The 12,380-nt window shown below is 58.5% G+C and overlaps 1 protein-coding gene across 1 annotated transcript; it reads right to left on the bottom strand.

Moving 5' to 3' along the window:
• Window positions 1-2,408: 2,408 nt before the first annotated feature.
• LOC123937885 lies at window positions 2,409-9,728 on the bottom strand. The gene is made up of 2 exons (XM_045998676.1): window positions 9,280-9,728; window positions 2,409-3,551 (listed from the first exon to the last, which is right to left on the bottom strand). The coding sequence occupies exon 2, from the start codon at window positions 3,473-3,475 to the stop codon at window positions 2,420-2,422; it is 1,056 nt and encodes a 351-aa protein (XP_045854632.1). The 5' UTR covers window positions 3,476-3,551; window positions 9,280-9,728; the 3' UTR covers window positions 2,409-2,419.
• Window positions 9,729-12,380: the final 2,652 nt, after the last annotated feature.

Here is a 12,380-nt window from a genome sequence, read left to right as displayed (position 1 = left end):
ATTTTTTTTTAATGTTCAATTAGCCAACATATCGCCCGTCATTAGTTTTCGGTGTAGTGTTCCATGATTCATTAGTTGTGTATAACACCCATGAGTGTGTTTTTAAATAAGATTACCCTTTACATCAGTGGACACCACTCCTCCCCCACATTTTTTACCAAGTCTTACTACGCTTTGCAGACCCTGCGTTCTGTGCAAACAAGGTTTCCAGCAACCCTGCATAGAGCAAGTCTCTCAGGCCATTTTTCCAACCGCGTTTGCTCACTTCAGGTCTCGGTGTCACATTTTGGTCATTCTCGCCCATATTTCAAACCTTTTCACGATCGGTAGATCTGTTAGGGTTAGCTATTGTGTCTGATTACCCGTCCCTGAAAGCTCAGGTGATACTTAGCATTTTTAACAATCAAGTGTTTTTTGTGCTTTTTATTTTATTTTTCAGTGTTCCGAAATTCATTGTTTATGCACCATACCCAGAGCTCCGTACAACACGTGCCCCCTTGGTGGTTTTTTTGTTGTTGTTTGTTTGTTTTTTTTCTTGGTGTGTTTTTTTTTTTAAGATTTTATTTATTTATTTGACAGAGAGAAATCACAACTAGGCAGAGAGGCAGGCAGAGAGAGTGAGAGGGAAGCAGGCTCCCCGCCAAGCAGAGAGCCCGACGCGGGGCTCGATCCCAGGACCCTGAGATCATGACCCGAGCCGAAGGCAGCAGCTTAAACCACTGAGCCACCCAGGTGCCCCTCTTGGTGTGTTTTTTAAGCGGGATAGGCGCCCTGCTGCGGCCCCCGCAGCCCGCAGGCTGGTGCACACCTACCAGGACAGCGAAGCCTGCATCCCACTGCGGGACCGCGGCGTCGGGTCCGTGCAGCGGCCAGGAGCCGACCCCCCTGCACTTCAGGGGCTGCCCCACCGGGCGCCCCAGGGAAAAGGTTTCCGGGGCGGCTGCTGCACGCGGGAGTCGCGGATGGCCAGACCTGCACCTGCACCCTGCAGCCTCCACCTGCGTGGGGCCGCGCCTCCCCTGCAGCCCCGACCGACCCCGCGCAAAGGGCCGCACTGGCTCCCAGGGACGCTCCGAGCAAGGCGGGAGGGGTCCCCAAGTGACCTCATCCTCCAAACGCGGCTGAGCCCTAGCAGTGAGTTCGGTAAGAAGAAATGCCCCACGGCGGAAAAAAAAAACAAAACAGAAAACCCAGTATTTTATGTTTTTATTTAAAATGCAGCGCTGAGATCGCAGCACAACCCGACGTGTCTCACAGCCTCTCGCGGCCCGCGGGAGCCGGGCGGCTTGCTCGTCTTTCCGCCTCTGGGGACCCGCTGCGCGCGCAGCAGTCAACGCCAGGCTGCAGGACCGCAGTCCTCCGCAGGGGGCGCTGGAGACGACGGCTGCCGCCGGCAGGCCGCGGACCCGGGGGCGGGGTTTTCAATCTGGTCCGACGGCTCCCTAAAAGAGGAGGAGGGTGCATGCGCGCTGCGCCGGGCGTTGCGCGCGGGTGTTCCTCTGTGGGCGGGGCTGCGGTGCGGGGAGAGGACGCTGAACTTGTGCGGTGCGGGGAGAGCGAGCTGGACTGGTGCGGTGCGGGGCGGGGAGAGGGCGCTGGACTGGTGCGGTGCGGGGAGAGCGCGCTGGACTGGTGCGGTGCGGGGAGAGCGCGCTGGACTGGTGCGGTGCGGGGAGAGCGCGCTGGACTGGTGCGGTGCGGGGAGAGGGCGCTGGGCTGGTGCGGTGCGGGGAGAGCGCGCTGGACTGGTGCGGTGCGGGGAGAGCGCGCTGGACTGGTGCGGTGCGGGGAGAGCGCGCTGGACTGGTGCGGTGCGGGGAGAGCGCGCTGGACTGGTGCGGTGCGGGGAGAGCGCGCTGAACTGGTCCGGGGCGCCAGACCGCCGCCTCAGAGCCTGTCGCGGGGCGGCTGCTCGGACGGGCGGGACGTGGAGCTGAGCGGTCCGCGGTCGCTTTCCCGCCTTCTCAAGGGTCGTCCCCGGGGGCGGCTGGTCGGAGAAGCGGAGAGGTCCCCAGTCGCGCTGCCGCGTCAGGGACTGTCCCCGGGGTGGCTGCTCGGAGAAGGTGAGAGGCCACCGACCGCGGCCGCTGCCCCTCAGGGACCGCACCTGGCAGGGGTCCTCGCGGGGCTCGGCGGCCCGGACTGGGTGCCCGGCCCGCGCCCCCGGGGAAGGCCCGCGGCGAGGCCCGCGGCTCCGGGGACGTTGGCAGGAGGCGCTCCCTGGTGCGAAGAGGGCGCAGAGCTGGTCGGGCTCGGGCCGGCGGCTTTCCGCGGACGCGTCCACGCGCGGAGGTGGGGCGGACCCCGGGGTCGCCCTGCGGGCACGGCGCGGGGCCCGGCGGCCTGGGGCAGCGGGGACGGGTCTACACCCCGGCTTGTGCGCCCGCGCTGGGGCCTGAATGCGCCGCGCTGCGGCGGGTCATGGGGCCTCGTGGCCCCGGGGTCCGGGCCAGCGCCCTGCTCGGTCCCCGAAACGCAGGAGAAGCAAAACCGGGACTGCTTTGTATTGGGGGCGATTTTTAATGTTTTTATTTAAGTCCGAATGACGTAACATAGTGTGACGCTTTCCAAGACGTTGAGTGACGCGTCCGTGGCCTATAACACCCAGCGCTCGTCGCATCGGTGCCCTCGGTGCCCATCCCCCCGCGACCCCATCCCCCCCCCCCCCCCCCGCACGCCCTGGTGCTCTCCTGGCGTTGAGACTCTCGAGTGACGTGTCCCGCTCTCGGATGTCGTCCGTCTGCTTCCCGCTTCCTGCGCTGTTCCTCGGTTTCGTTTCCCGAGGTCTCATGGGGGCGACCCAGGGTCCGCGTCTTTCTCTGACTCCCCGCAGCAGGTCTCCCTGCGGTCCGCGTCCGTCTCTGACTCCCCGCAGCAGGTCTCCCTGCGGTCCGCGTCCGTCTTTCTCTGACTTCCCGCAGCAGGTCCCCCTCTCCTCCGCGCGCCTTGTGCGAGGCAAGGTTTCAAAGGGCCTTCTTGGCGCCAGCTTCCTCTTCACGTGCGGACCCTGAAGGCGGAGAGCGGAGCAGGTCGCCCTGCACACCCGGGAGCAGGCCTCTCTTCGGAAGGTAAATCCAGCCCCCGCACGGCGCCTGTGAGCAAGGTTCGCGGCCGCGGACCCGCAGGGCGCCTGTGAGCAAGGCGGTGGAGCCCACCTGAGAAGACGCAAATCACCGACCAGCGGGTGCATGGGCTCGGGAGCAACACGGTGACCGCGTTCCGGCAGCAGGTGCGGAAAGTCAGCCCACCTGGTTGGCAAACTGACGTGCGGATGTGCTGGCAAGCGAAAGTCACAATGACTCAGGACCTGTCCCAGGACTTGGAGTGCAGACCTCAGAGGAATTCTGGGTGGGAAGTAACGACGCCTGGGCCACCCGGGAGTCCCCTGCACACAGGCTTCCTTCTTGAGGTTACATGTATAAGTCCTACAAAGAGGTAGCAAGGTCCGGCGGGGCCAGGCGTGGGACTGGTCCATCAAAGCAAAGCTGCAGTTTGTTCAACTGCCTGCAAGCTGGAGGGGCGGTCTGGGGCGGGTTCTGACTGCATCCATCCTGAACCAGGTGCGGAGAGAAAAGGGAGTCAGGGCGACCGCTATCTCTGCCAGGACATCTGTGCCATCTCTGCGGTTTCGAGGGGCCTGTCTTAGGTTAGGACAGCAGGCTCACAGGGTCAAGGGGTAGTGGGGCACGGCTGTGTGTACTAACCAGGGCACGCATGCTTGAGGACAGCTGCGCTCCAGGTGAGGACCTGTGAGTCCCAATGACCCACAGCAGTGAGTTTGGCAGACATTCCTTGGTCACCAGGAATGGGGATGATGGGAGGCTTGCATCACCAGAGGGAGAGTAGCAGCTGATGTAGGGTTCGGCCGGTGCCTGGATGGTGGGACCCAGTGTGTTCCTATTTATGAAGCAAATACTTGGATACATGCCCATGCTGTTCTTTTTTGCTGGAACACCCTTCCCTTTCCCTTCTATCAACAAGTAGCTATTTTTATTCTACACTGAAACCCTTCCTGATATTTCTGTACCAGCAGCCTCTTCCGGACACGGGTGCACGCTCCACTGGAGACCATGTGGTGGAGGGTCACTCTGCTTGTCCAGTGCCTGCTGCTGGCAGGCTTCACACACCTGGCTCTCTCCCCCACTGCCTGGGAGATGAGCAGGAGGCAGATTGTGATTTACACCTCTGTACTTCCCACCCCAAAGGTCTTCAGGGAAAGCCCAGGCAGGGATGGCCAAGGGCACTTAGACCTTTCCTGGCTTGAGCACTTCTGCTCCATTTCACTGCCCTGGGCATGAGCCCATCCAGCAGGCCCCCAAGGGTCTTGTCAGGACTAAAAACCCCCTCCCTGAGCATGCAATGTAGGGTTTTCCTGTTCAGTTAGTTATGAGACCTGATTTGCATGATTCCCTTCTCTAGGCAGGAAACCAAAAGCTGCCTTCTGGTTTCCAGTTATTTAGAACAGAGCCCTGAAACTAATATCTATATTGATACGGTATTGTTTCTAACTTCCTACCACATCCTGATTCCTCAAACACCTACTATGCACATTTGTCCCGCTTTAATGTCACTTTTGGCATCATCATAATGCAAACTCTACAACCACGGAAATAATTGCATTTCGATCATATGATCGAAACGATCATATTGCATTTCCTACGAGTGCATGGCACTGATCATCTTCCAGTATTAAAAACAAAACTGTTTAGACAAATCAACCCTGGGTCCCAGAGAAGGGAGCACCATGTTGAGTGGGGGTGTGTGTGTGTATCATTGGGTGGCCTCTGAGGCAATCCACCTACCCTCTGCTGGTTTTCAGCCGGATGATCCTGGGAGAATTTACTGAGGCAGGAGCGGCTGAGCAGACAGGCACCAGCCTGGGTTCCAAAAAACAGCTGACCAAGGCACAAAAGATGGTTTGTCCAGTTCATCCTTTAGGAATAATTTTGTTCTCCCTGACAGAAATTTACCTCATCTATCCCAATACAAATCTATTATCTATGAGTAGCCTGTCTTTTTATCCTTAGCCAGAAAGCCGAGCAATGGCATAGTTTTCCCTCTCCATGCCCTCCTATGAATGTAAGAGGCAGGGTTGCCAATCCAGATGGTTCCAGCCTCTGAGTGTTACGATGCCCCCTGCCCAGGGAACCTGGCCCAAAGCCACACCCTGCTACCTCACCCCAGAGTCCTCACAAAGCAGCTTCGAGTACAACTCAGAAAAGATGCTGGCATTGTCCCCACTTTTCCAAGACCTAGAAGGGGGCTGGGGCTGGGGGTATAGGCTCTGGGCAGAGAGAACCCAATCTTGAAGTCCTGTGTCCACACCCTGTGTGTGGCCAAAGGGATGAAGCTGGGTCTTTTCCTGCAGAGGGTCCATTAATCATTGAGTCCTGAGCTGACCTTGAGAACGTGACTTCAGGAAAACCCCTTGGTCTTTCTGGGTCTTCATCTATAAACTAGGTGAATGTGACCAATATCACCTAAAGCTCTGACATCTTATTCATTCATGCATTAAGCCTCTTCAAGGCAGCACGCTGCTCTTCAAGGACAGAGCAGCAAACAAAACAAGACAATAAAATGTTGTAAGCCCTACCCTTGGTCTGTAAGTGGGAATTTCAATAACTGAGTTAAATTTGTTCTTTATTAGTCGTGTTAAATGCTATAAAAATGCAGAGTGGACGCGGGAGTGGGTGATTTTCAGGGAGAGGTCAGGGAAGGCCTTGCTGATGGCACCTGGGCACACACCTGAAGGAGAGGACCCCAAAGTCAGCCAGGAGGAAGTAGAGCATAAGAGAGGCTTGCAAGAGCTTAGGCTGGGCCAGTAGGAGTTCTGACGAAAGCTGGCTTGTCCCCACTGCTTGGGCAAGTCATCAGCTATAAAGAACCCTTCCTGAGTCTTGCAGCCTCCCCTGACCATGTCCCTGCTCCTGGCAAATCAGACAGGCTCTGTGCATGAAGGAACCAAATGCCCCACCCTCATCCTAATTGACCATAAGCCTGAGGGCTCCTCTGCACAGGGGGGTGTGTGAGATGGACCCAGACCCAGAGGAGCCTGAGCACTTGTATCCCATCCTCTGAGTGTTCCTATCCTCCCTGTCCCTCCCTGGGAAGTTAGAGGGCAGATGGCCAGGCACACCAGGACTGGGATGGCCCCAGTCTGGCTCTCAGAGGCCCTCACCTGGGACACTGGTGAGGATGAGGCCAGGGTAGGGAGTGGCCACTCATTGGGGGTCAGGTCCTCAGTGGCTGGTCTGCGGAGTGGCATGGGGGAGGGGTGCTGGGTGCAGGTGGGTCTCAGGAGACCACCAGGGTGGGGCGAGGTGGAGCTCAGAATGGCAGGATGGGGTTTGGGGCCTGGAAAACCTTGCATTCCACTGAGCTCTGCATACACACACACACACACACACAAACTGCAGAGAACAACCCCGTGGGGGCTAGCAGAGAAAGGGAGGGAAGGGGATTGCCCCCTCCAGGACAAAGCTCCTCCAGACAAATGGCAGACCTGGGCTCCTGCCAGGAACACTTGCCCCATTTGCCATGCCAGGTTGGGTCTGGTCCTCCCAGTGAGCACAGCAGGGTCTGGTGGGCCTGGGCACGTGGGAGGGGGTCCTGGAAGTGACTTGGGCACCTCTGTCCTTGGAGCAGCAACAGCCCCTGCAGGGGCACACCAGAGACCTCTGCTTCACTTCGGGGCTCCCGGTCTATCCAGACCGAGGCCTGTCGAGGCTCGTCTCTCCAGTTCTAAGTCTTAGCTCTTTCCTTCTGCCTTTTTTTTTTTTTTTTTAATTTACTTGTTTGCTTTGTTTTAATGGAGAAACAATGGAAGCCTGGGCAGAGACCTTGGTTGAGGCTCCTTCTGTCCTCTCTCCAACCTTCTGACAACTGAGGCTGTTTAACCTCCCTGACCCCTTGTGATGGCTAATCTTATGTGTCAGCTTGGCCAAGACATGGTGCCTGGATATTTAGCCCAATACCAGTCTAGATATTGCTGCTGAATTCATTTATTTATTTATTTTTTAGACTAACAACAAAATCAGTAGACTCTGAGTCAAGCAGATTACCCTCCATAATGTGAGTGGGCCTCACCCAACCAGTTGAAGATCACGGGAATAAAAACTTAGGTTTCCTGAGAAAGAGGGAATTCTGCCTCCAGGTGGCCTTTGGATTGAAATCATAACATCAGCTCCTCCGTGGGGCTTGAGCCAATGAGCCTGCACTGAAGACTTCAGCCAGCCCGCCCCCAACTGCATGGCCAATCCTTAAAATAAATCTATTTATAGATAGATTTCTTATATATTATATACATTTATAGTATATATTTATTTTTTAATATATATAAACATAACGCTTCTATATTTATATTTACGATACACACACACACACACACACATCCTATGGGCTCTGTTTCTTAGGAGAACCCTGACCAATACAGTCTTCTAGCCAAAAGGCATGTCCCATGCCAGACTAAGCATCAACGTGTTACAGTCTCTGGGGCCCTTGGGCAATGGCCCCCTCTCCCTATGTGGTCCCACGGGACCTGGGACAGGCTGGGACTAGTGTGCCCAGGGCTCTATTTCCAAGCCTCATGAGGCCTGGGGAACCCTTGGCACAGTGACCATAAGTAATAGTCAGAAAAATAAAATCACACACTAGCCATGAAGGAACTACATGGGTCTGCTGCACGGGGGAGTGGGGGCATGGAGCTCCTACATGCCCAGGAATTTCCTGGTGATGGCAGCGACCCTTGTTTTAAGCCAGTGACTCTGGGCAGGCTCCTGAGTGGGGGCTGGTCACACGGAAGATGGAGCCTGGACCAGAAGGTGGGAACTTGCCATCCTGCCCCCATCCCCTGGGGCCCCCACAGGAACCCCAGTAGTGGGGGGTTCGAGCAGTTCCCCGTGTGGGGAGGGAGTGCCCCCTGAGGCTGCAGACCCCCCTCCCAGACCCAGTCCATGGGCCTATCGACCTGGCTGTTCTTGCGTGTCCTGTCACACCTTTTCTTATCTAAGAAATTGGTAACCGTTCACAAGTGTCCCCCTGGAACCTGGGGAGCAGCTCAAGCAAAAGATGGAGGCTCAGACAGGGTCTGGGCACCTCCAGTTTGCAGCCAAGTCAGACAAGAGTTGTGGCCCCCTGAGGACCTGCTCCCTGCGACAGGTGTCCAGAGTGGGGGTGTGCCCCGGAGTAGGGAGGGAGCTGACGCCCAGTCTGGATTGTGCAGAATGGAGGTGACCTGTGGGACACCCAACCCGTGTCAGAGTGCTGACTGCGGCAGCCGTGAGGTGGTGAGGCACAGACCCACAGGGTCTCCTGCCCCTTCACCCCTCAGTCCTGGGGGGTTCCCTGTCTGGAGCTCTGAATCCGTCCTGGGTACCAGGGTGTCGGGGGCTGGCTCACCCTTTGGCCAGCTCTGTCACAGGGGATTTTTGGTATCCTCGTGCCCCATCCCCTGTGCCAAGCTCCTGGCCACCTCCTCGGGCTCCATGAGTAGCACTTAGTGGCATCCATCTGACCCACTTAGAAATATATACAAACATACAGAAATGGGTACACGAACATACGAGTATGCATATATATCACGGTTTCTGTCTCCCAAAACCCACATGTGGAATCCTAACCCCCCTCGGATGGTGTTGGCCAGTGAGGGCTGCAGGAGACAACTGGGTCACGGGCTGAACCCCATGAAAGGACCCCAGAGGGCTCCCTCCATGTTCCCGCCACGTGAGACCCGGTGAGAAGATGCCATGAAGCAGGTTCTCCCCAGACCACAAGTCTGCCCCCACCTTCATCTTGGACTTCCAGCCTCCAGAACTGTGAGGAAGAGATGTCAGTCTCTCTAAACCGCCAAGATAGTGTCAAGAATCATTCCCAAGCATATAGCCCACTGATATACATCTAAAGGGTCTCACAAGAAGATTTTTTATTATTGGTAATAAATAACCTTTCTCCCAACAATAGCTAGCCCCTCAAGGTACTGGAGACCTTCCAAAATTCCTTAGAGACTTACATCATCCCTAATCCCCTTTGTCCTCACCCACTGCTGAGTGCACCCCTACTCGCCTTTAAAAACTCTGACTGTAATCTGGTTCGGGGTCCAAGTCCCTACTCTGCTGTGCTGGGCACACTTGGGCCCAAGCTGAAGCTTCTCAAATAAACCCTCCTGTGATTGCTTTGGTGCTTGGCTCCTTGGTGGTCTCTCGGGCATAACACTGCTAAGAACAGTTGTGGCCCCTGTGCACCAGGAACAATCCTTGAAACCCACACATTTTCTGGTCTTACCTTTCCCTGCGCCCATCTCCTCCCAGCGGGGCACGCAGCGGACCCCACCGGCGGTGCTGGGCCACACGCCAGAGACTGGAGTAAGTGCCCCGTCCGGAATCACTTGTACCAGGCTGTTCCCGGCCACGGGCACCTGGAAGGACCAAGCTGCCACCGGCTGAGGGCTCCCGGCTGTTAAGCCTCCAACGCAAGGTGGGAACAAAAAGGGAGTGAGGAGGGGGGAGATGTTTTCCTCCGCCTTCTTGGCCACCCCTGGACGGGGACTTCAGGTGGACAAAGACAAGGAAGGACAAGGACGGACGAGAGCCGAGAGACCCGCCCGCAGCAGGGCCCGTATGTCGGCCAGGCAGGACGCCCCCAGACAGCTGCCGGCCAGCTGTAGGCCCGCAGGAAGACGCATGCCGTCCTCCCGGCTCACACCTCGCCTCCCCGCTCCCCACGACCGCAGGACCGCGAGCGCGGCGCGGGCTGGAGGGTCTTATATACCGCGAGCCTGCCGCAGCATGCAGCGCTCACCAATGAGGTGCGGGCACCGTGCCGTCCGGGAGCCCCATTGGCCGCTCCGCGACAACGGGCCCGCAGCTTGTCCAGTCAGAGGAGACCTGGGAAGTCGCTTCATTTGCATACAGCCCGAAAGCCGCTCCTCCGGGCGCTCCCGGCGCGCGCGGGAGAGGTGTGCGTCCCCGGGAGCAAAGTGGCTCCGGCTTCCTCAGTTGCGCGTTGAGCTCCCGGGCGGGCGGTGGGGAGGAGCCTCGGGCCGGCTGGCCTTGCGGGCGCGCGCACATTGGTCGCCCTCGGTTCCGAGAAGCTTTGGTCTGTGTGGGGCCTCCGCTGAGGACGCGCGAGCGTGCACCGGGCAGGGCTGCGATGCCCCGGGAGCTGTGGCTGGATTCCTGCCGCTCCTGAGAGCCACAGGGGGCCCGCGCCCAGGGCTTCCGAGCCGGCGGCCCGGCCTTGGGTCTGAAAGGCTGTCCGGAGCGGGCGGGCGCAGCCGCCTAGGCCGCGTCAGGGTGAGGGGTTGGGGGGGTCCCCGTAATCAGAACGAGGTGGTGGCTGCACGACGCGGTCCCGCGGAGGCTACAGGCCTGAGCAGGCGTCCTCGCACGGGGGCATCAGCGTTCTGTGCTCGGATGGAAGACCCAGCCTTCTCCAGGGTCATACTGCCTTCCAGAGGCTCCCTGCGCGTGCACGCACACGCACATACACACGTGCAAGGTCTACACACGCGGATAGGGCGGCACGTGCACAGGTATACACACACACATACACAAGGATAGGGCGCTCCTTGCAGCGATAGTCACTGAGTGACCCAAATTGACCTAAAGTGACCTGAACTATCCTGAACGACCCCTTCTTTCTGAACTGGGGACGTGCCTTTTCCCCTTCCACATACCATCCCTACTCTGCCACCCTCCTTCCTTTTCCTTGATAAAAAAGAGAGAGCACAGCCGGGAGCAGCAGCCAGGGAGGGAGACGCAGGGAGCCCAACACGGCCTTGATCCCAGGACCCCAGGACCATGACTGAGCCAAAGGCAGGGTATTCACCGGCAGAGCCACCCAGGGTCCCCACCTTGGCTCCTTTTCGACCTGCTGGGGTCCCGCCATCCCCTCCGCACAGGCACCACGTGCCACCGATGAGTTCGGAGTGTCTTTGCAACCGTGAATTGCTCTGTGTGCACGCACTTGAAACTTAGGTAAATCATACCTTGTCTGGTACTCCACTTGCTTTTCTTCATGACTGAGCACGGTGCCCGAAGCCACTGCAGGTCACTCCGTGTCCGGCTCCCATGTGTCCCCAGGGTTGCAGAACTCCCACCTGCTCAGTGAGGGGCAAGGGAGTCTACCCTGCCCGCTCCCACCAGCCCCCCGCCACAAGGACAGTGCACCCAATGCCTGTGTGTGCCTACCCCGGAGGGCCTGGAGAGGACATCTTTGGAACGTAGCATCTGCAGGTGGGGTCACTACGCCCTCAGTCACCCTGCCCTAAATCTCACAATATGTGGCAGCTGGTGGTGGAAACGCCAGCAGCAGTACCAGGGCCCCGGTGGGGACACCATGGGCAGACTGGCCTCTCCCTGGACATCTCGGCTGGTCTGAGGCATGCACAGTGAGTCAGGGCACCCTGAGTGAGTGTCTCGGCAAAACGAGCTCCACTGCTCAGTCCCCACGCTGGCACCCGGCCCTGCCTGACTTTCAGCTACCTCAGTCACCAGGACAGGGTCCCACCTAGCCTCTCAACTTCGCACACAGGGTTCAGTCATTCAGAACCATGCCTGCCCCAGGGCTGAGGTGTGGTGGCACAGGGTAGCACATGGCCCACTGTGGAATCGCTGCTCGGAGGGGACCTCTGAGCTGGACCCCTGGGGCGCCCTGCCAGAGCCAGGGGCCACCCCAGGTGGTCTGCCCAAGTCACAAGGGGTGGGGGCTTTCTGTGGTCCTCAGCTTAATCTCCTGGGGTCAGTGTGGTATCAGCATGCCCTCTCCACAGCCCCAATCAGGAGTCTCCAGTGGGCCACAGTCCACAGGGGTGGTCACACACTGTCCGGATGCCCTGCATGTCCGTGTTTGGCACCTGTCCTGGACTCTGCCCTGGCTCTTCCTTTGGTTCAGGGTAACCCGTCTCCTCTCCCTGATATGCCGTCCGGGTGAGCACGATGGCCTTCGGGGAGCTCTGGGAGCGCCCTGGCACATTCCTGAGCCACAGGGGCCGGGTCTTGGGCTCAGAGTCCCCCTGACTTCCCAGCTGGCCTGACACTCCTGTGTCCTGACATTCAGGCCTCACTCCCGAATGGCGGCTCCAGCCCACCAACCCTCACCACATTCTGACTCACGTCCTCTGGGGTTCTCACTTCCAGGCCCAGTGCTGGGGCCTCACCTCATTGCCCTTCCCCGGGGGGTGTCTTGGAGCACCACAAGGTGCGGGGATCCCTCCCTATGCTGCTATGCTCCACCACATGTCCTCCACACAGCAGTGCGTCTCCCTACTCCCCTGGACTCAGGACCCTGAGCAAACACCCCAGACATCCCCACTGCACCTGGATGGGTAACGGGAAGTGGAGGGAAATGCCCCAGGGCTTGGAATGAAGGAACCCGAGGCGCCC

This window comes from Meles meles, chromosome 3 (genome assembly GCF_922984935.1).
Source record: "Meles meles chromosome 3, mMelMel3.1 paternal haplotype, whole genome shotgun sequence".
Taxonomy (NCBI): Eukaryota; Metazoa; Chordata; class Mammalia; order Carnivora; family Mustelidae; genus Meles; species Meles meles.
This window is presented reverse-complemented; position numbering and strand designations above follow the sequence as displayed.

Excerpts from the sequence above, each read along its gene's own strand:
- LOC123937885 (XM_045998676.1), bottom strand. The coding sequence starts at position 3,475 with ATGGACCAGTCCCACGCCTGGCCCCGCCGGACCTTGCTACCTCTTTGT.